The 24,597-nt window shown below is 32.9% G+C and overlaps 2 protein-coding genes across 7 annotated transcripts in view; one reads left to right on the top strand and one right to left on the bottom strand.

Moving 5' to 3' along the window:
* Positions 1-21,345, top strand: part of LOC117164096 (BTB/POZ domain-containing protein 7) — a 31,020-nt gene extending 9,675 nt beyond the window's left edge. For all 3 annotated transcript variants that reach the window (XM_033346916.2, XM_033346939.2, XM_033346922.2), the window contains 2 exons: positions 16,886-17,098; positions 17,787-21,345. In XM_033346916.2, the coding sequence (XP_033202807.1) occupies positions 16,886-17,098; positions 17,787-18,074 (501 nt within the window). In that variant the 3' untranslated portion in view covers positions 18,075-21,345. The remainder of the gene's footprint in view (positions 1-16,885; positions 17,099-17,786) is intronic.
* Positions 2-15,942, bottom strand: LOC117164155 (uncharacterized). 4 transcript variants are annotated; one of them, XM_076623758.1, is made up of 3 exons: positions 15,785-15,942; positions 14,960-15,049; positions 2-2,011 (listed from the first exon to the last, which is right to left on the bottom strand). In XM_076623758.1, exon 3 carries the CDS (start codon positions 2,002-2,004, stop codon positions 763-765), a length of 1,242 nt encoding a protein of 413 aa, XP_076479873.1. In that variant the 5' UTR covers positions 2,005-2,011; positions 14,960-15,049; positions 15,785-15,942; the 3' UTR covers positions 2-762. The 4 variants fall into 4 exon arrangements, with proteins under 4 accessions (XP_076479873.1, XP_076479874.1, XP_033202923.1 ...); XM_076623759.1 differs by lacking the exon at positions 15,785-15,942 and adding an exon at positions 15,545-15,696; XM_033347032.2 differs by lacking the exons at positions 14,960-15,049; positions 15,785-15,942 and adding an exon at positions 11,707-11,887.
* Positions 21,346-24,597: the final 3,252 nt, after the last annotated feature.

The raw sequence follows: 24,597 nt of genomic DNA on the forward strand, positions 1-24,597 counted from the left end.
ATTATTGCTTGCTGTTTATATTTCATTTTTTTATTTTATTAACAAACATGATTTACATAAATGTAACTTGCAATCAACGAGAAATGATGGTATTCCCTGTAATTGGCTATTTATTGTTTCAACATAGTTAACTCGATTAATCGAGAGAATGAAAATTAGTTTCGATTGATGTGTTTCAATGTCATGTTACATAAAACATGTGTCATTATATCGGGTTCCGCAGGGGCATATCGATGCAAAACGAAATAAGATTTTGCTCGATTCGCCTTTAGAAACCTTTAGAAACTTCACAGAATTACGATACAATAATAATTACAATATAAATTAGAAAATTAGAAGAAACGAACGATAATGAACTTCAGAATATTGTTTCATTATTCATGGGGCCTCATAGATTGGATAAATTTTATTCGTATTATTTTCATGTAATAAAATAGAATTTTTATTTTGAAAAACAAGTATATCTACGTGCAAAATAACATGATGCAGGTATCTACAATAATATTACAGAATCAGTTTTATAAAGTAAACACTTACTTCGAATTTGACTTTTAAACAACTAGTTAATTTTTAAGGCTTAATAATATTAGAGCCCTTATGAACATATTTGGTGTCTTCTTAAGACTAAATTCTTAAATTGTAAAAGTCTCTAACATCTTTAAAATTCTATATACACTTTTATATATTATAAACAATTTATCATATACATCTTAATAGTACATCATATATCAACATTCCCCTCTCCCCTAACCCCATCATATATCAACATATCAGCCATCCCCTTTTGTCGAATAGAGTCACAATGTGCAATAATTTTCGTTTATATATTACATTATCAGATATATCTATGAAAACATTGCTACCCTCCACGTTCTCTGACTCTGAGGTACTTTTCTTAGGTGCCTGAATCACTTGAGCCATCATGATACATTGATTGAATTTTACAGGCCCACAACGATTCAGAATTTCGTCGAACTTCTGCTTGGAAAATTTCTCCGTGTCTACTTTTAGCGTCTTTAACATTTTAATGAAACAAGAATAATACAAGTCAAACATATGGTCCAGTTTGTTATCCAGAATCTCTTCGTTCGCGCTCGACACGAGAAAGAAGATCAGATCTTTCACACCGTAATCATATGCGGATAATTGAAAATCTACGATCTTCATATCGACTAATTCTCCTTTTTCATCGTGTCGGAACATCATATTGTTCACCCAAAAGTCACTGTGAACAAATGTTGCCCAAGGTTCTTCCGGTTTCTTAAGATTTTTGTTTGCCTCAAGACCGTACTCTATGGTCTTATTAACTCGATCTAAATACGGTCTAATTTCCTCCATGCTCTCTAAATCCGATTTACTTTTCCCAAACATGTCCTTAACACACTTTTCTGTGATTTCATTTGAAACGTCTAAAAATACTTCTGCCGCTATTCTTTCATATAACTGGGGTTTTTTCATCTTTAAAGCAATAGCGAGAGCGTGTAACTTGGCTAGAGATTCGATTGCAAATTCTGTGTGCTTCTTATCCAATCCAAAGATTCGATCGCCCGTATCGTAGCCACTGAGTTTCAGGTTCTCCAAAATGATAGCAGCTTGTTCGTCAAATTGTTCTGGATTTTTCAAACCTAGTCTTCCCCCAAAGAACTTTGGTACCAGATCTCTTGCGTCCTTCTCGTTGACATCGCTTTCTATTTGAAGGTTTGTGAATTCCTTCACCATCACGCTGTAGAATTGTAGCTCCTTCCTGAATGTCACTGGACTGTTGAACAAGCCCAATAGATAGGCGGAAGTGGGTGGAAGTTTCGCGACCAGATGAAGAGTTTCCGTTTTGTTGCTTGACCGCGTTAAGGTGACAATGATGGCCAGCATAACGCTTCCAAAGTTCTCGCCTGGCGCGGTTAAAGGCTTCCATTCAATATGCTTTATTTGAAGATCATTACCAAGACTTTGTCTTAAAAGCACGTCCAACTTTTGAACTGACAATGGCTCGACTGACGGGTACATTATTTATCTGAAAGAATATTTGATGGTTCTCATTGTTGTCTTGTAGATATTGAAACCTGCTTTTGCTTGAGTTTAAAGAAAACTATTATTGGGTTGGGATAATAACTTCACTCGTCTTCCACTACTGTTTGCATTTCGAAAAATATTATGAATTTTTTTTATGAAAAAAATAAATTTATAGCGATAAATAAGTTATGTTGATTTTAAGAAGTATTAAGAGATGTTGTTCTTTCAACAAATCGTGAATGGATTTAATGCTCCACCTAATATATTTTATTGCATATAAAAATTAACTTATTAATCGGGACATAATGATTTCTTTACTTATGAATGACCTATATTTTAACATGTCGTTGAATGTCTAATAAAATAAATAATGTTATATTTGTGTTTAGAAGAACGAATGATTTGTCATTAATTTTGAAATTCGCGATTATAGAATTTTCCGACTAAAGGACTTTGTTAATTGATTAAATAATATTCTAATTAGAAAAGTTAATGGTAGATTTTGCTTTTAGCTGCATTATCTATTTTTTTGTTTTTTACAATTAGCCAATTACATTATCATTTTGTATTTATTTAATTAATATTATTTGTGTGAAAAATGTTTTAATCTTTACGTAACTAGATGGTTAAAGTGAAGTACTTCGATATTAGATATATCAGAGTTTATTTTTCCGGTTACAAATTCCTATCTTTGTTATCTTACGATCAAGCACGTTAAAGAATAATTTGATATTATTTTGTAATAAACAAATTTTCATAATACATATATGATTGTTCGACAATACGTCCGATGTTAAGATTGTTTGGCGTGAAAATCGGTAAATATGATTTATCGTGTTCTTCTAACATAATTGCAATATTTTCCCTCTATTTTTTTCTTATTTTCCTTAGATGTTTTTCTATTGTATTCAAATTTCATAAGATGTTATCTTTGAAGTTCTCTACAAGCCTTGACTTATCTTGTCATATCAGAAGCACGTTATTCACAAAACCATTGTCGTAGAACGATTAATAAATAATTCCACATCACGTTAGTTATCTATTTTGCAGCCACTTGCAACAGTTGTAATAACATCTTGCTCTCAGAAATTGTGTAATATTTAACGCCTCCACTATGACGAGAATAATGGTTCTTCTACGACACTCACTTGTTTCTTCTGGCTTCCGTTTTCATTCAAGTACTTACATAGATGAAAAAACACGTACGTACGTATTTATATAATTTCCCGTTTATTGGAGGATCCAATATCCTAAGTACGGTTTAGACCAAAGCTAATTGCGAATGTGAATGTTTCGTATTAGAGATACGAATGAAAAACAAAGTCAGTTAAGTAGAAGTGATAACACGCTTATCAGTAATATTCATTTTTCTTTTTGTCATGTTTACCATGTAACTTATGACCAAGTGGTGTTGACACAGGCATGTATACGTATTTTATATCCTGTCGTCGTATAGTATTGTAATTTTTCATTCCTGATCGAGCTTTAAATCAGTTGATTTTTGCTAAATAGAGAACTAACATTCGAATGGAAAACGGTCAAGGAAGAGAAAACATATAATTAAAGCTAATTAAACGATTCGATTCCAAGTATCGATGAACTATCTGTTCATTGTCTCGACGCATATATGAAATGTAAATTAGTTTTATAGTTCGAGTTACGCTATGCGATCGAGACAGATAAACGCGCGCGTATATGCGTAATTCTGCGTGCTGGTAATTTTGAAAAAAATTGCATCATCGAATTACCATGCATACATAGCGTGTTCCATAGCATATTGCATCGTCTATACGCCTAACGATATAAGTAAAGACGCGTCAAGCCGCTTAAGGATACATAAACAATGCATAGTAATTCATTATTTTGCCTAGTTATTGTAAAGTATTTACACGCTCTCTTGCACGCACCTCAATTCTTTTTGCTTTTTGATATTTATCTAGACTTATGTAGATAATTTCTGCTTGCTTTAAGTCTTCATAAAGACTTCTTAAAGAACTTTTTATATAAATAAGTAAATATATCTGGAAAAATCTGGTGAAAAGAATGAAAAATGTCATTAATAGTGATCGAGCAATATATTAAGTATTTCTATATTTTTCGTCTATTTTTTAAATAAAGGGATATATATTTATTTACAAAACGTTTTTGTCACACATGTATATATAATAATTTGTTATGCTCATATATTGAAAACGATTCGTCAGCTCACATTTATTTTTACCTATATGTTTGCGAAATTACAGTTCAACCGTGAATTCTTAAAATCGCCTGTAATTTCCTATTGTTGTATATTTTCATAGTTAAAGTAAGGTCAAGCCGGCTAATTATCAGTGACTGTAGGACGACATTTGATATAAAGCTTATAGATTAAATATATTAGATTATATTAAATAAAATTGTTATGATTTTTTTATTATTATTAAATTATTAATAATATTAAACATTATAGCTTATATAAGATACATTAGAAAAAATTTTGCTTAATTTTCACTTTGTAACTTTCCTGAGTTAGTCAGCGAAATTACAGATCACGAATATGTTATTCATTACGTATTGTTAAGTGTTTGTAAGATACTGGATTTCGTTAATACGTTTAGCTGTTTTTAAACGCAAATGTATTTGAAATGCATTTGCGTTTTAGTCTTACTTGAGCTAGATATTTAAAAGAAACTTATTAAATTTGTGGGTGTACGCTCAAATTCGAAAGGTCTCATTAGCAAAGTGATATTTGAAAGTCCAAAAAATCAATATTTCATAGGAGGGAGGCGGGGGGAGGGACAGGGAGGAAAAGAGAGAATTACGTATTTTATGAAATAGATTGTGTAAATAATTTAGATATATTTCTGTTTAAAAGGATATAAACTAGTTTTTGGAATTTTGTTAAAAAAAGGAAAACAATTATAAAGATACATTGAATATGCAATATTTTTATATAATGTATTGTGTTCGATAGGTTTGAATGACACAAAAGTGGTATACAATTCGACGATAATCTTCACAATTATCTATTCAGTTACCTATCGTAAGTCATCGTGAGTTATAAGGTGAAAGAAGTTATCGACTTTATAGATGGGAAATGTAGCTTCACGATGTAAATTATATATTTTCAAATGCGTCGCATTTTCATCGAACTGAACGTGATAAGTATCGATGCTCTTAGCCATTTTTTAATGCGATTCCCTAAGCTATGTTAAGGACAACGAAAATTGATTTCCAAATTCGTTACACCATAATACTCGATGGAACGAAGGAACTTAATCACGCTTCGAAGTTATTACCAAGTTCAATATTTGCGTATAATTCAGAGTAAGCAAACAAATCTGATGTTATCGTGAATATGTTAAGCTGTTAATTAAACAGATCGCTGAAGCAGTTGCAGGTATGTTTGGAAATAGTTCAGGGTCTACTGTTTGAAGCGTTACATATTTTAAAATATTGTGTAAACCATTTGATGATTTAATACTCACATTTATGACTACGTTTATTTTACTAATCCGCCACTTTGTGCATTTTAATCTCTAAACACGCCTCCGTTTCATAATCTAACTTTTACCGATTGCTTTACAGTATTATGTTTGTAATATGTTAGACAGATATATACACATATACACACACTATATTCAAGTTCTAATTTTGCTCTTTTCTTTATGCATATTATAATTAGATTATAACCAGGATTTGGTTACGTACGGCAAAGAAAAATTATAATTCATGCAAATTTGTACTTTAATCTGAAATTCAGAAATAAAATTTACTTTATTTTGTTACCTAACAAAATTTTGTTAACGAATTATCTAAAGTTGGTATATAAGGATCTATCAACGAAGCAAGTGAAATAAAATTGATAAAATGCGTGTATATAGATGTGTGATCTCTAAATTGGAGTTATAAAGGGTTAGTCCGTGAAATTAAAATACCGTAGAACTTCTCAATCAATTATTATTCATTCTATTTAGAATTAATATTCTATCTACGCAATTGATTCACTTTTTACCCGCCCCTCATCATATTTGACTCACGTAACTTCCTTATTGGATTCAATTCCAACGATAACTTCCTCATAGTGCAACATTATCAGTAAACAGCAAATATGTATGGAAATGCATATTTTTCTAGAAAATTTGTAATTCAAGCGAAACCTCAATAGAGCTTTGTTTCACCTTTAGAAAGTTTTTAATCGCCTGTTATTTATTTTACATATTTAAATTGTTTTTTTAAAGTAAATATACAAACAAATACGTATATATATATTGTATTTTATTTCATTGTATGGCATATTTCATATTCATCCGTCATATTCATCTTGGAAAGTTTAGTAACTATTGGTTACTGAATTTATTGAAAGAAGCAGTTCATTAGCAAGTAATTGCCACTTACAAGCTATTTATTGATTCTTCACAATTACTGAATGACGTCTAAGAAAGATCTAACGAGTACAAGTGGATATGTTAGCAAAAAATTTATGCTGAAGTGAAATGCAGTTTTGTAGAGAAATTAATTAGTTGAGAAACTAAAATTGTTGAGAACGTTACTGGAGTAGGTTTACATATAATATATTTCATATAATACATATAATATATCTCCGTCTGACTGATGTCGAATTAGAAGCTAATTTTAACTGATAAAAATTTGGAATTAATTATGATTAGTTCTTCCTTGCAATAAAAGTATATCGTATTAAGAGAGTCCTGGACTTTCTTGCAATAACGTCCTAACTAATAATATTCGTGAATCGACAAGTAACACATTGATAGTTATAGACTCTGGTTTTATAATAGGATAATCGGATAATTTGTGGTTTATACATAAGATTTCCTTGTTAAATTTCATTTTTTGTTTTATTACGAGACCTGTTCCGATTATGTAAGAAAATCTACTGCTACCGATAATTTGTACATGTATGACTAATAATCGAGACATGTACAAGAGGCGAAGTCTATCAGTTTGGATTCTAAGAAGTTTATGTATTCGTACGCACGTTATATTTCATACTCAATTTATCAATTCATTTAGCAAGAATCAGTATTCAGTTTCTTCACCGTTTATCCTTCCATTCCAAAACCATATAGAAAACACCGGAAGCTGTGTATGTGTATGCGTAGGTGTATATACCCTTCATTAACATATTGCTTGCCGTAACAAAAGATCGGCTTCCGTGTTCCTACGCGAAAATTAACTTTATAGTGCAATAAAGGAACATCAACGCCTCTTTTACGTTGATCTCTTCGTTTTTCCACGAATTTGCGGGGAACGAACTTCCGTTACATGCGAGACGTTGAGCGCATCGCAATTTTCGTCCACGAAAATTGCATGCGATAAACGTCGACCGGTGTTTTTCGAATACAAAACGCTCGTGACAAATTATTTGCTACGGCAACGCGATATTTATCTCGAATGACTTCCGCGGTGCTTCTCGAGCAATGTTTTTGTACGCGAATAGAAGCGAATAGCGGTGGCGGGTCCGAATAAATTGCTAAAATTCTCTGCTGTCCGTCTAGTCGAGTTATTCGTTACGCGGCTTGTCTTTGCTGTATTGTTAAAAAAAAATTTTTTTTATTTTCATTTCATCGTTGCATAACGCGATGATGCGCCATCGAGCAGAGCGTATAATTAACAGCTCTTGTGTTAAGAGGTCGGTTATTATCGGCAGTGTCGAGACGCCTTTTCCATTTTTCCAAGAGTTTTTACGCAAGTTTTCGGTTTCTTCCAGTAGTGAATTACTGATGTTTAACTTTTTAACGCACACATTCTTTCTCGGTTTATTAATGGAAATGATTAAACTTTTTAGAATTGACTATTCCGAACAGATTAGGATGGAGTAATTATTCTCTTATTATTTTGAAACTACCTGAGAAAAATCTCTCATCACATATATAAGATTCTTATCTTTTACCAGGTACGATGTATGTAGATCTTTTATTGTATAAAATAAGTATCTTGTATGTGTAAAGATCGATGGTTAAAATAATTAGAAAAATTAAGGACACTCTATGCCACTGTATATTAGGAATATGTGCATCAAGCGATTAATCCTTTGATAGTAAAATAACGAAGAATTTGAAGTGTATCATTTTGAAAATAATTATTTCTTTATCAACATTTCTTGCGTTTCTATCGTCAAATACAACATATATATAGATTTCTCTGAATGTTCAATTGTTAAGAAACTAATTAATCGATTACAGTTTTATACACGTATAACGCTTCAAAATGCAAAGTTCGGTTCAATATGTTGTTATATTCGATTAATATTGGTAACATTAGTGATTATTTTCTTTCAGTAGTGTATCTAGATATTAGAGATATGATATTGCTATTTTTCAGACTTAAATCTAGATATTAGTCTTACTCAATCCAAACAGAGATATCGATATGTACTAGTTTCTCGACTACTGTTACAATATTATTATTGAAAGCAGTGCTGATACAGATATTATCATTGCAATAACGATAGCACTGACAACACGTACGTTATACAGGGTGGATGGTAACTGGTGGTACAAGCGGAAAGAGGGTGATTCTACGTGAAAAAAGAAGTCGAAAATGTAGAGTAAAAATTTCTTTTTTAATTTTTTTTTTTTTAATTTTTCCATCGAGACAACGATCTACAGTGAGATCCGTTATAACGTACCGCACGCGTACCGAGCGAAAATTCAAAGTCGATTTTCTCGAAAACAAAGCCTCAAACGAAAAATTTTTATTCTATATTTTCGACTTCTTTTTCGCGTGGAATCACCCCCTTTCCGCTTGTACCACCAGTTACCAACCACCCTGTATACAACTATACAATGGTATACTATATAATTTTCAGAAGAATCTTGTGACTTCTTATTTATTTAGACGATACATATCGACCGTGATTCTTTTGCAAAAATGACAGCTAAATTAATGTACATGATAACGCAAAGTTATTACAGTTAAGTTGTTCTTTAAGACCTTTTCTAAAAAAAATTATTTATGACGCTTGGAACTTCCAAACTGTGTAGTGTTAGAAGGAGTTACAAAGCTTTCAGTTGTATTGCCGTTTTACGTTATATTGAGTCTGTATATCGGAAATAGATTGAAAAGTATTGAAATATGTAAAGTAGGAAGAGCAAATCCTAGTAGAAAGCAAAAGTGACTGTTGCAACTGTAAGCGCAGTTAGAAGGAAATTGCGAGATAATTCGTTCGATATTGTATTACAGTCGATCTTACGTAAGCTCCCAGTATTTGAGTAGAGAGCAAAACGGTGATAGACATTAAATTTCTAGGAAGCAAAGATCGTTTTCTCTATTCCTATTTTCGTAGTTTCGTGTAGAAATTGCAAACAAAAATTTCTGTTCATGATTATGAAAGTATAATCTAAGTAAAAAAAAGAATAGAAATTGGATTTAACATTATCCCAATTAACGTCTAACCGTTGCATTGTTAAGTACAATTTACTTCATAACTATTCTATTTAATAGTGATCATTGAATTTTCCGCGATTCTAATCACGCGAAACTCATGCAACGCATATGTAGTAAAGGTTTTTATTAGGTAAATTCAAGATGATGAGATGATTATGATAAATAAGAAGAAGATTGTAGAAAATTATGAGGATGATTGTGATGGTGAGAAAAGGTACATTTTCATGTATTGCCTTCGAGAAGACTCGATTATCACGGTGGCGCTACTTTTTTCATGTTTTGTTTTCAATTAGTTTCCGGAGAATTAGAAACAACACGTGTGTTAAATACAGTGACAAACAATCTTCATTTTTTCTAAACGATATAACCTTATCATTTTTACAAACATTCCAGAATATTACATACAAATTCCCACTTTTATGAACAAGGAAATCTTCTTTACTTCTCACATTTTTTAATAATTACTCGATTCTGGATATTTTCTCTATTTTTTTTCCAAATTATGTATGTTCTGTAATTTTTAAGATTAACTTCTGCACGTTAGATTTTGTCATAAATCCATATGCATGCACAGTCTAACTAGGACAATGTAAATGTTAATTTCAATGAATGAAAAAAATACGTGGACAATGATAACACTAATTTCTTTCCTTACACGTGAGTATATCCATGAAACTTTACTATATTGTTAAAGTTATTATACATCGTATACTTTAGTCGCTATAAAGAGTTTATTTCAATGAAATAATTAGTTTCGTAGTAAGTTAGTTAAAAATGACTGGTTTCAATATTGTCAAGATAACGCAATCACTTAAAGTAGAGAAACAGCCAATAGCCACGAGAAGCCGTCTCATTCAATCAATCTTCATCTCGATCGCGACAAGCCTCGAGAAAACGTGATAATGTAAACTGAACGTGATGAACCTTAATTAATCGATATCATCTTGACTTGTATGTTTTTTAAAACGCGATTTTTCCAAACGTTCAAACGCGTTCGATTTCACCGGTCCTTTCCAAGAAAAATTCTTTGTACACGATCGCTGATACAATTTTTAACCTTGACTTTTAATGGATTATTGTTTCGTTTGAAAAAGATATCAAAGTAGCAAGCAGTAATTCTTGTTGTCATCGAGTTGATCAGATATCTACTTCCTATTGTGTTAATTACATTTCCCTCATAAATATTTACGATATACCTTGTATTTCAACGTTCCTTTACTACAGACAAACAGAGTTAAACTGTTAGGAAGGGAAATATACTGTGTTGATTGCACCTGATGAGATTATCAAAAAAGAAATATTAGATCTTAATCGATGTTCTATTAGGTTCTCTGATAAAATCGTTTGCGTTTCTTTAACATCGTATTACGTTTGCTCATATCTTTAAATTTTACTTAAAAAAGTGGAAAATATTGGAAGCTTTAAATGGTGTTAATTTGATAGGCAGGAACTGAAAAAATGAATTATGTGCTCGCTAAATTAAAGCAGGTACAATAAATATTAGATTGTGTAACAAGTCTTCGCATCTTTTTTAAAAGAGCGTGTATGATCATCGTATACAGCATACACTGCGTCGAATTTTCGAAGAAAAGATCATTCAGTCTTAATAGATATTCTAATCAAAAAAATCGAGGAAGAAAGGTCTATAGGTTTAAGATAAATATACCTACATATACGTGTTAAATGTATTTTTCAATCAATTATTTGGAATACCATGGAATTTTTATTTGTTTGGTAAATATAAATGTTTAAATCTAGCCATTAAATTAAATTACTATTGGATTAGATTAAAACAAACTAACAGAGTTCTCTAAGAGCTATTAGAATTATCAATTGAAACGTAGCTAATGACTGAAACTGTTCTATCTATGTCTGAATCTTCCGGTTGGATTTGCTCGATTCACGCTTTTTCCATAAATCTCTCCTCAATTGATTTCTTTCTTTTCAATAAAATTCATTATTAATAATTGCATTTCTATTTAAAAAAAAAAATTTTCTATTTTAGAAACGCGCAAAGCATAAAATATTCAGAGTATGCAATGATGCACGGTTAATTGCGTATGATTATAAAGCTTAATAACAGATGTGAGAATAAATGTATCAATTTTCTATAAATGGATGCATTTACATAAACATTCGATTCTCCATAAAAGTCTCGCATTTGCATAAATATCCCTTGTCAACCACTGTAGTGGAGACAATGTTTCTTTCGAAGTCGTTTAAAATGATTTTTAATAAGAAGAAGCTTTTCCATTCGGACAATTGAGAAAATTCAAGTGGCTCTTTATTTCGCAAAAAAAAAAATACCTTTAAGCTCTAGCCGCACATTCAAAATCGGTTTCGATCGTTCACTCGGTTGTTTCCAATAACTGGCACTCTCTGTTTGACTTCACGCGAATCGGACGAATAAAATGCAACCACGTCAAATGCTTAAAAAACACTGTTAAACAGTCCGTCGTTTGGACGAGACTAACGTCGCTAGAAGCGGACACTATTTATAGTCTGCGCAACGCATCAAGAAATCTAACGTAATGCGATAACTGTCGCACACTCGTCGGAAGTTCTAATGACACAATTCATCTATATCAATTCAATTTGTAAAAAGGGAAACAAACAAAACGTAAAAAGCTAACGATAGGAAAAAAGAGGTTGCAATTATTTGTTTATGAATCACCTTTCTTAAGGACGTAACTGTTGCTATCTAAATTGGTGACTCGTTTTAGAATACTTTCGTAGTTGAATATATTAGATATAGAACGATATTAAAGATAATATCGTTTTATGGATAAATTGTATTCAGAGTATACAGAACGATAAAATCTTTTTCTACTTAATAACGATAAAATAATCTTTTTTGGCGGTGTAGTTTTTGATGAACTGGCGAATTCCATAGTTGAGAATAATACACTTTTGTGGTTTTTATAATATTTCTTCCTATAATCATACTTGAAAAAGGGCAAAGGGTTAAACGCGTGATTCTGCGATGATCTCTGCGTGTTACTTGTTCGATAAACTGGTGGTTCGTTTTGAAGATGTTTTCATGTAATTTCTAACGAAGGCATTAAGATTTCATTACACATTGACTCTCAGGAATAATTGCATATTCGTGTGTTCTTCTTATATCAATTCATATTTGGAAAAAGTGTTATAAAAGTGATTGGAAATATTATGACGAGGATGGTTAAAGGTATCTTTTATCCCATCTAGATAATTTCTTAATACGTAAAATGCTTTAAAAGAAATTATAGCAGCTCGATTCGAAGAATTTTTGTATTTTAGCTTCCAATGAAACTAGTGTAGACCAATTTCTTATTAAGAAAGATACATAGAATTTATACGAACATCGCTTTTATCAAATACTGTATGAAACTTCAAAGTAACCAGTTGTTACTTGCGTTAAATTAGTCAAAGTTCTATTTGAAAAAATAATATTTCATATATATCAACTTAATATAAAATAAGCGAGAACAAAATGTCTTTGGTAGCTCCGACGAAATTGCAATAGGAGAAAAGCGTTCCGTTCCTTACACCTCGTTGAATGAACGTAAAAAGTGACTCACTGACTTCCTTTCTGCAGCAGTTCTCTAATTATAAAGATATTTGACCGAGAGAAAGTGTCGGCCAGTAAAATTACAATACTTTTTTACTATCCGATCTATTTACTATCCGATCGATTCATTTTCTGTTCTCTCTATTATTACTTTTATTCATCATTTGCAATTTGTTGACAATTTACTTTTCTCTTTTGATTTATTTTTCTATCTATCTGTTTATTATTTTGTTTTATTTATTTATTTCTCACTTTCGTTACATCGGTCGGATGATAATTAATCTTAATAATATCTAATTTAAACTTGGAAACCTGGTGACAATTGATCATGTTACTCTGTTTATACGAGACAGTTTTACCGATTACCTTGACATTTGGGGTAGTTTCATAGTTTTTAAGGAGCTCTTAACGAAGAAGAGAAACATTATATTATTTACTTGTCTCTTAACATTTGACGACTTTTTACGACTTTCAGACCATATCTAAACGAGACGAAAACATTATACGGTTTAATTAGATTCGTTCTTGAGTTTCCTTAACTCTTCGGGTCAACTCATTGTCTTCAAGGATACTTTAACGAAGCGAAGATTGTGTACCATCTATATTGGTCCTTTACAATTTAAACAAATTTTTGGAGGAAATATCCGCTAATCAAATTTTCTATTAGCAATAAATTTCACCGAAGTGTTATAATAAAGTATGCACAGTTTATTATTTATGTATCATTTTGAAAATATAAAAATAAAAAAATGAAGAAGTAAATGTTATACTATACGCTGTGAATCATTGAATTATTCATTTGAATAATTGATTACTTTGAAATTTAGTAGAAAAATTGTAGTAAAGTAAAGATAATCTGTTATTTAAATATGTACATATGTGTATGTGAAATGAGGTGGTAGTGTTATTCGTTGCAATATCATTATTTAATGATGTTATTAGTTAATACGAATTATTGTTAGAAAATGTAGAAAAGCTTTCCAAAGGAAGAATCAAGACATTATTATCAATGTAAGACTTTTACTAAATTAAATAAATACTATCGCAAGACTTGTAATAATAAAATCTATGAATAATTTGCCAGATATACTGAGTATGCTAACATAAAGTGATAGTACTATATATTTACTATAGTAATATTAATAATATCGAATACTATTATTTATATAAATTCAAATTGTATTTTTCATTTAAAAACAGTTCATCTGTATACATAGTATATCCGTATACCTATATGTATATTGTATACTTATATAAAATCACAATTGTGTGTGACTATAATGAATTCTAGTGAAACGAGGCCTAGAACGCTCGCAATTCAATAATAAATAAAGAACAAAGAATATGATGAATATTTATGTTCATAAAATAAAATAAAATAAAATTGTTCGCATTTGAAGAATAAAAGTAATTTTCAAAGACATTCAAATAATAATATCTTAACACATTTAGTATTTTAACAAAAAATCAATCTTGAGAAGTTGCAAATATTAAGCAGGAAACATTATGCACATTTAAAATATGCTTGATCAGCGTGCATCGCATGTAAATTTATTAAAGCAACGAGGTCTCACAAGTTCCGACAAGGTGACATCGTTTTATCGCACACGAAAAAGCAGCAATGTTCCTGATATAACTCCAGTAGTTTTCCAATCGATCACTTACATAGGCAAGTCAGCAAGTCTTCTTGTCAGTCAGTTTTGCAATTACGCAATCGCGGTCAGACAACTGACTGCACGAGCGATCGGTGATCGCGTTGCATCGATCGTTTGATGTATCAAGCGGAACTTTGAAAGCTTTAGAGTTTAGAATTTTGGCATGACAATCTTCGGTGTTCTAGAAATCTTGGAAATTTGAAGCTTTGAAGAAATATTAAACATTGAAATCGTGACATTCAAACTTGGAAGTTTTTGTGAGATGATTCAGTTTAATAAATCTTAAAATTTGACAATTACACGTATAATTATTTACTATTATCATCTTGTTTCTATATAGGTATTTTATACTCACGGAAAAATGTGACGAGTGTACGTTACGATATAATGTTGTTGGACGATGATGAATTTAGAATTCTCGTCGAATCTCGATTCTGCACATCAACTAAAATACAAAAAAATAAATGAGACTTGCGAGTTGCGTAGGAAGACAATCTTATCATCAAAATCTTAGGAACCCTAACAATCTTTAGAACCTTGTGTCAAATGTTTGAAAAAATTTCTAAGATCTTAAACGAAATTTTCGAAATCCAAATAATCTTTAATCGTCTATAGTATTAACAACTTATTGCTGTGTCATTGTATCTTGTTAGGCGTATATGCGTTCCATAACATTGTGATTAAACGATCTTTTTATTGCAATTATAATAATTAGTCATCAGACTTCAACCGTGATAAATTATAACTGCCTTTTTTTGTAATTAATCGAAATCCTAATCGCAAAAAGCTAGAAACTTGCATAAAATCTTAGAAATCAAAGCAACGATTGTCAGCAATCTTGCACCGAATCTTCGAAACCCAAACAATTCTTAAAGTCTAAGCCCAAATCGTGCAAGTCCAAACAATTGTTAACAAATCTTAGACACTCAACTAAACTCACCAAACATTCTACAGGTATCACCAAACTCTAGCAAAAAAGAAAACAAAGAAATATTTTTGGCAGGTAGATTATGCTCAAAGCTGGGATACGTAACAGCTCGAAGCTCGACCCAGTTTCTAAATTCCTCGTTGACGTAGCTAAACCGAACTACACTGAGTGAAACGGCCTGAATCTTTCCTTATCAAAACGTTATCACTGACAGAGAAGGGTTTGCCCTTTATTTGCGAACAAGTGAAATACCTGTTGCAGCGTCGAAAGAGTTGACAGGTAATTGCAGAAACGGCTGAATGCGGCCGGCTGGTACAGCGATGTCGTGACAACTGAGCCAAGCTTCGTTACCGTTTGACTTTGACCCCTATTCTCCTTCTTTTCGACGTTCATTGATGGTATCCCCATCCTCTAACTTCGATAAGGATTAAATTCGAATGATACGCGTTAGAGGAAGCGCGGATTACACTCTGAGCGAGGAGCACGGGGGGATGATCGTTGACACGCTCGCCGTTATGATATACTGACTCACGTTATTAAATCGTTTCGAGTGATTAAAGTGAGATAAATTTCATTTCAAATTAAATTTTGCCAAAACATTTATTTAATTCCTCGTTACGATCAGCAACAAAGACACTTTTTCAATTTATTCTACCGATTCAAAATGATGCTTGAAGCGTGTCATAATAAGTAAAAAATTTGTTCATAAGTGGCTGACAAGAGAAGATATTATCGATGATCGAACTCCTGATGATTTGCTGTAATTTAAAATTCTTAATGAAATAAAAAGGGCAAAACTTACTAAGTGATCTAATAACTTTGTACTCGTCGTTTGACGTCAGACTTTAGAGAAGCTTTTAAGTCACGGGATTTTGGGCAAACCCGCGCGCCTAAATACCTTGGATTTCGGTAGTTAATGAATGTCACTAGGTGTAAGCTTTCCTACGTTCAAGGTTCTAGTTAGGAAGTTTGTTAAGCCTCGCTGCTACGGTTTACAAATTAAACACACTTTTGGTCCTCAGGCAACTTTCCACTTGTTCTCTTGTTAGAGGGACACGTTCTCGATGGTTCGCTACTAGTTTCAATTCTACCGCATAGCTATAATTTAAAACTATATATAACTATAATAACGACACAGTAGTAAAGATATGCGACTACAATTGTGTGGTATGACGTGCATTGCGTTCAACTCATTGAAATTTCCGGCCTCAACGTTCGATCTGTCAAACACGAAACATGACCGTATGCAATGTGCTAACAATGAACTAACTCGTAACAAGGTGCTAAATAGCTCTCGATTAGGTGTCACGTTTATTATAGGAGTTTTGTAGTTTTGTCATGCCTTGTTTCCAGAATACAGCCGCATATAATGCGAAAGAGCAAAACGAGAGGCTGACTGATATCGAAGACATGGATTCGCCTGGCATGGGGATCAACGCAAGAACAATTCCACCATTGTGCTACGGAAGAAACATGACATTCCCGCGGCCAGCCTCTTCTTGTAGCCACAGACACGAGCTTCCAGCCATTGTCACCGAGGGCGAAAGCTGTAGACGTCTTGCGGAGGTAAGCAGATACTATTAGTCAGGAATAACAATAGTTATATGTACTTCGTTACATTGTGTATGTTTATGCATTTATGGGAAATTGAAAAATGTTAGAATGCCCATAATATATAGAGATATATAAAATATCGGTACATATAAAACGCTCGTGATATTTAGTAGGTGGGATAAATTTCTATGTAGGATGCAACTTTTAGTTTCACTCATAAAACTAGGAAATTGCATAAATATTCGCTATCTAGTTGTAAAACAAAGTAAAAAGATCATGCTATGAGAATTGATCGATCATTTTTATCGCTTCTTTCTCTAAAGAAAAAGATTTAATAAATTCTGAAGTATATGAAAAATCTTACATTGCCTATTTTGACTATCTCGATAATTCTAATGTTAAATTAAAATTCCAAATTATCATGATAAATTTGATGAAAAATCGAGTATTTCGACCACTTTGATAGCTTCAATTCTAAAAAAAATTCAACTTAAAAAAATTTCAAATTCTATAAAAAATCACGAGTCGACGTTCCGCCATTTCGATTACATTAACAATACCATTAAATATTTCGGTAGTTCTATTGTTAAATTAAATTAAATTAAATTAAATTAAATAAAAATTCGAAATTTCAAATTCCTCTCAAATGGAAAAATTACACATCTGTAAAATCAATCTCTATCTTTCCATCTCGCTTCAGCAACAAGAGAACAATTCGTGTAGCGATGGACAACTATCGGGTGTGATGCCAGATGTGGCGATGGCGACAGCCTCTTTCGGAGCATTGCAGCTGATCGAGGAGCAAGAATTGGAGCTGGACCTAGGGGATGGAGCTTCTCATCTTCTGCAGCACGTTTCGCCATCGAATGGAACGATGGGTTCCCACAGATCATCGCTTCCTCATCCCCATCAGAGGCACTACACTGGCCCGCCTCCTCCTCCGTACATGTACCACCGAGCTGGCACTGCCTTACCAAGATTTATTTAAGATTTCTACGAGATAAAAGGACTGTATGGCAACTATAACCACCCTTAACCGGGTCGTTCGTTTCGACGAACGAAATGGAATCACTAGGTGTACTCTTCATGTACTGCCGAGTTTGTTTTCTCAGAAGTTAGACTAGCAAAAGAAATATCTCTTGGTTGGTCTCGCGAGGGTTCAAATGAAATTAGATGAATTTAAAGGTTGGATATTTTGATTAAATATTGCTGTTGTCTGCGACCGTATAGGACGCTTCTGAGAAATATAGTTGTAGACGTTTAGAATTATTAATTTGTGTACCTGGCACTTCGAGGCACTTGATCTCGTTAGACGAGAACATTACGAATCGAAGGCTCGTATAAAAGATGATCCTTGTTCGTGTTTGTCTCTCTTCAAAGTGACAAGATACTTGAGCACTTTTTTGTTGCATTTAATACGTTTCAATTCTTCTAAACGATATATTTGTTATACCATATAATCTTAAGTATCGGTAAATTTTCGTTCGATGGTAAATTTGATTATTATAGCGTGTTTGAAAAGTAAAAAATTTTTACACAGATCATTTTGTTATGAGCTCCTCGATTAACACTATTATCTATTAATACTAATAACATATAATAATATGTTAATACAATATTCGGATACCGCGATGTTAGGTCAGTAAGTCTTCGAATGCTCAAGGAGACGCTGTAATTGGAAAATTATTCAAGCATCCTACACAGTCGTGCAAAATACGTATTAAAATGGAATATTCTAAGGCGATTCGTCCAAATTTCATTCCAATCTTCGACACCAATCTCAGGGCCTTTTTCTCCGCTAAAGAAGTTCAAATCCTAGAAGTATTTTATACTTCGGCGAACGCGAATGGGGCCCGTCCGCTGCACGAGGTGTTAGTTTTTAATTACTTTGTAAAAGGGCGCCTAAAAGGTGGACACTTCGTGCAGGTCTCGCGTCGCGAGTATTCACGATATACGAAATTATTTGAGGTCAACGATTGATTCGTTGAAACGATCGATATTGGTAGGACGCCTGCCGAGGCTTCTGTGATACACGAAGACGTACTTCTTGTGGTTCATATCGCGGCGAAGATTAAGCGCGCTGCGCGTCGATGAAATGAAACTTCGTTCTTGCGGGTACAAATTTACTGATACGACGAAGAAGAATACTATTGTACGTACTGGTTTATTTAAGCGCAGCTTAACGAACGTAGAGGACCCCTTGATTTCCAGGATACTTATGCAGAATATCTCAGGGTTTAACAACTGTGTCGACGTATCTTATGATATCAGTAAGCAAAAAATGTTATATAAATATAGGTCATTTAAGGTTTTATTAAAAAGTTACGATAAATGTAGGTCATAGAAGAATGATACGATATATTACACCTGTTGTTTTTCATATGAGTGCGATTTTAAAATCCAATATCTGGTCAACCTATCGGTTCCTGGGTTCTCTATAAAAATATTTATATAAAAAATATCCATATTTTAGATGTTGGATTTTCCGTAAAACTTCATGCATTTATCATTTATTGCTGAAAGGTCAGTATATTTGAATTGAACAGTTTGTTCCTGCTTTTAACTATGTTATATCAAAGTACACTCTTTTAGCCATTAAATAATATGAGAATCAGAAAATCAAGAATATTGTACTTATATATTTTTCCTGCAATTTTCATACGATATATGAAGGGAACAGTAATGGACTTACGATTACTAAATATGATACAACATAAGAATAAATTTACGATCGATATAACCATTAGCTGTTAATACCTTAAATTACATTTTAACAAAGCTTTAAACGACTTACGTTTATATAATATTTTGTGTTTGATTAAAGTTCAACCGTTAAACCCTAAAACATTCTGTATATCTATAAATATAAATATAGATATAAATATATATATATTTATAATTGTAAGCCGAATTTGGGTGACAATTCGATCGTGGAAAGTTCATGCTTGTTAGGTACAATCATGTAATAATAAATGTAACTTCTAGGTGCAGACGCGTGCGAAATGCAGATGCAGCTGTGGTTCATGTACATATGGGCACCGTGTATATGTACATGTGTGGATACAAATTGCGTGTGACTATGTGTTAGGTACACAAAAATGCGCGAGCTCTCTAAGTACCATTTAAAGTGTTAATTAGACGATGTTGCCAGAGTGAATGAGTGAATTGTCAAAGAAAAGAAAAAGCGATAGAATGTATGAGAGAAGAAAGAATGAGTTCTGAGAAAGGACGAGAGATATAGAGAAATTGACAAATGAAGAATTTGAAGAGAGAACGAGAGAGTGTTATCATGCTGGCGTGGAAGAGAAAGAGAATGAAGGTCACACGGAACGTGCAGGTATATATGATCAGTGTTTCTGAACAGTCATTGTTCTTTATTTAAAATGAAACGCCGCTGTGGGGTATGATCTTTGCTAATTCATATTACCTATGATATTCAATAAAAATTATTTAAATATTAGTAGATGCACTTTATCTTCGAGCAGCGTATCGTTAAATTATTATTTTTTACGTCCGGTCGGAGCGTAATCGACTGATTTTTGCGTTTGGAGAGGTGCGCGCAGATCTCTAAGGTTTTTTCGTCGATTCTTCCCGTTGTTAAAGTTACGAAGCCTTAAAGTTTCGCATTGTTCGTTCGCTGTACAATATTTCGAACATATCGTGTTCAGATGGTAGCCGAAAAACGTCGATCCTTGTTTTCGTACAACGATAATTCCATAGTTTCTTTCGTTTCTTGTCATGAAAGCAACAAGACAGAAATAAAAGGATGTTCATTAAGAAAGAAAACCTGCGCCTCCGTTATTTTACATGATTATTCGCAGATCGATCTGATGTTGTAAATCTTCGTTCTTTCTTTTCCTTTTTTTTTTTTTTTTTGTTAAAATCCAAGCAGAGAATATAGGATTGAGGACGTGCAATGACGAGACTGCCTTTCACAATACCGTAAGGAAATTATTTCTTTCTCGTTAAATTGGTGAGACTATTACGTAACATCGACATGGATTTTCTCGAATAAGAAATGAGCTTTATTCTATATGAAATCGACAAGATTAATTTGTGGTTCACTCGTCATTGTTCACGTCTATTTCGCTGAATGATGCATACTTTTGTAGCTAGTTATTTCCACTGTTATTACTCGAATTTCTTTTTGTTTATACCGTTGTTATTTTGTCTTTTACCAATTTTTCATTCCGTAGCGAAGACTTGAAGCTTTGTATATGGTATTTTAATTTATAAATTATAAACCCATTTTCTCGAAATTCTTGGCGTTCTTTAATATTTCGATCCACACCAATTTCACGCGTGGTTTCGATCAAAATTCACATTACATACTGTATATATGCCATTTTAATTCACATCGTTGCTCTTTAATTCCTTCGTTTATTATCTCCTTCCTTGTAATTTTACCTCCTATTTCATTGTTTTCTTTCAGTTTCGTTGAATTTAGTCCAGTTCCTTGAATCCGAATTTTCTGCATTAAAATAACTTTTCTTCAAGTGGATATTTAATGGAAAATGACGCCAAAGGAAGTAATTACACGTGTATTATGATATTAATTATAATTACAAATAGGAACAGCATGTGCATGAGATACGACTAAACATAAAATTCGGAAAATTTGGTTTAGAAAATTTCAATATCATGAATTACAAACTTGTATGTAGAAACAATATTGCATCACCCATATATATCACATACAATGTGATGAAATTATTGTACAGTATCGAGACCATGTCTATAGAAGTAATATTACATCAACTGTTGCTCCTTTGAAATCGAGCAACTATCAAAGGAATCTTAATTTTACTAGAAACATGAAACCTACAAAATGTTTTAATAGGTTTATATTATCCAAGTGTTTAAAATTACTCGAAGTCAAATAAATTAACGGATAACAATGAATGTAAAGGTTTAGGAGAATATTTCAAATTTACCTTAGCGGTCATAAAGTGATTTCTAGTAGTTTGCTTTTCAAACACGCGCAGGTAGCTTATCATGTAACATGAAAAATTGTCTACATACGGTTTATTATTATAAGAACTATAATTTCCAGCGTTCATAAATCTCTTACAAAGTCTCTTGCGATCTTTTCGGATCTACACTTTCTGCTAATACGAATACAGTTGCCATTCAGTTTCCACGAATACACACTACATATCATTCTAATTCATGTTGTTCTTGCTTTTCGGTCCTATATCAGTTTATCTCATTTTCAGTGTTTGTAAACGAGTTTACAAGTTTTTCTTTTTAAAATCTGTAGTATGATTTAATCGTGATATTGAAGCTTATTTCATTCACAGTTCCGAATTGAATAAACACGTTCGGATGTGCACACGTAATAATTTATGTTATTCTTTCGCCACGGTTCTATTTATATACATGTTGACTTATTCTAGTTCCTCAGTGGTTGTGCATAAATTTCGTTTAACCTTTTTCGAAATTTGTGACGTAATTTAATTGTCGAATCTAAGTCAATTTTATTTATAGCTTCGATTAAAACGAACACAGCCGAATGTACATCATTTCGATTCATGAAACTTATCTATATATCATCTAATTTCAATGGTTATGAATAAATTTCATATAATTTTTTTCGAAATTTATGACATGATTTAACTATTGAACCGAAGTCAATCCCACTCGCAATTTCGACCACCACGAACACGATTACATCATTTTCATTCCCATCATTCTTCCACTTCGCTGTTCGAACATTTCCCTTATAACTTTACTTTCCGTTCCATTGTTTCCCTAAGCGTTTGTCCGCCAAATACACGGACACAACCTTTTGTTGCGAAACATGAAAAACTGCCTACATATCATCTTATCCCAGTTTCAGTGGTAGTGAATGAGTTTCTTCGCAATATTTTTTTCACTCTCCACTGGAACTCGATATGGCACGCGCGGCGCATCGCAAATAGAACAAGTAGCTCTAAAAGGCAAATTTCAATTTACGTAACTCAGACGCGGCTGAGAAATCGTCGAAGACACTTGCTGCGGGCGGAGTTAATTGCGAACGCAACAACGGACTCGAAGGAAGAAAATTTTCTGTATGCCGTAGTCATCGATGGAATTATTTCGTCAAGGTATTAGAGAGAAACAATTCTTTTACATGTTGCGTGTTTATACGTCGATTATCGAGTCTTTCGATCGTTCATCCACATTTCTATCTTATAATTGTTCGGCGCGAATAAATACTTCGTTAAAAAGTTATAACAAAAATATGAAACCTAGAGTTTATACGTAAGTATGTAGCGGCACATGAGTCATAGGACGAAGCGGATCGAGAACGATTCATATTGTTATTGTTGTGCCTCGGAACACGGACACAACTTTTTTTTTTTAATATTTATTAAAATTACAATCAATTCTCGCGTTGAGAATTTTCAGTATTTTTTCTGGCGTGGCGCAGTAACATGGCTAATTATTTATTATAAGTTAATACTTGTTATAGATAAGTATAATTTGCACGTAAGTATTGTAATAAGTAAATGTTACTTAATTTAAATAACCAGTTGAATCTATCGTTTAGGTCTAGCGGGTAGTGTCTCTTCAGCCTGCGGATCTGGTCCGTCGTATCAAGTAGTCCAGTGATTAGGGGGTTTCGGTGTTTGTTGACTTTTTTGCTATATCTGTCGCTATATTTTGCTATTTCTTCTTTGACTGTGGGTATCTTAAGATCGCGGTGTATTGTTTTGTTGGTAACATACCAAGGTGCATCAATTAGGGATCTTAGCGTCGGACACAACTCTCGAAACATATCAATAGCCAAAACAAAGTCAACGTTATGGGCAACCATCGATCCTAGACAAATTCAAATTTTTCGACTGCCCCCCGACCAGTATAAATAAAGGGACGCGATTGGAGGCGAGTTAGTATATACCGAGTGACACGAATTAGCGATCAATATCTACGAGTCGGGTTTTCCGCGAGCGAACATACACCATCGTTGTGAATACAGTAAACGAGCGTCTTTCGACAGATTGTACTTTTATTTATTTATTTATTTAAGTTATTCCAGATATATTTGACGGGTTGTGGCAGCAATCTTTCGCTTCCGTTATTTTATATTGTGTATCCTCAACCAATCCTCCATAAGTACTTATGTGTGATGTGAAAAGTTAGTACAAACGAGTTTCACGAACAGCGTATCAGCCGTAAAATTACGCGGTGCAAAATTACAGTCCGTAGCTGCATGGACGTAGAAATAGTTTCGCAGATCCATAATGTCGGCGTTGTATATAGAAGAGACGGCCAGCGCGAGTTACAGAAGTGGTCGTCAAAGGGTTAAATAGTCTCACATCAGCCAAGTAGGTCAGCGAAGTAGATCTGTCCGCTGCAGATTATACGATGCGTATCTCTGTTCCTTTGCTTCATCTAGAAGCCTCTATGTAGTAAAAGTTGATTCTCTTTTTAACGATGATGAAAAGGATCGAATAATTGGCAGTTGGTCCTTTTCTTCGACTTCTATGGTTATTTCTGGATTACTTCGTAGTTAAGTAATATTCTCT

This window comes from Bombus vancouverensis, chromosome 13 (assembly GCF_051014615.1).
Source record: "Bombus vancouverensis nearcticus chromosome 13, iyBomVanc1_principal, whole genome shotgun sequence".
NCBI classification, from domain to species: Eukaryota; Metazoa; Arthropoda; class Insecta; order Hymenoptera; family Apidae; genus Bombus; species Bombus vancouverensis.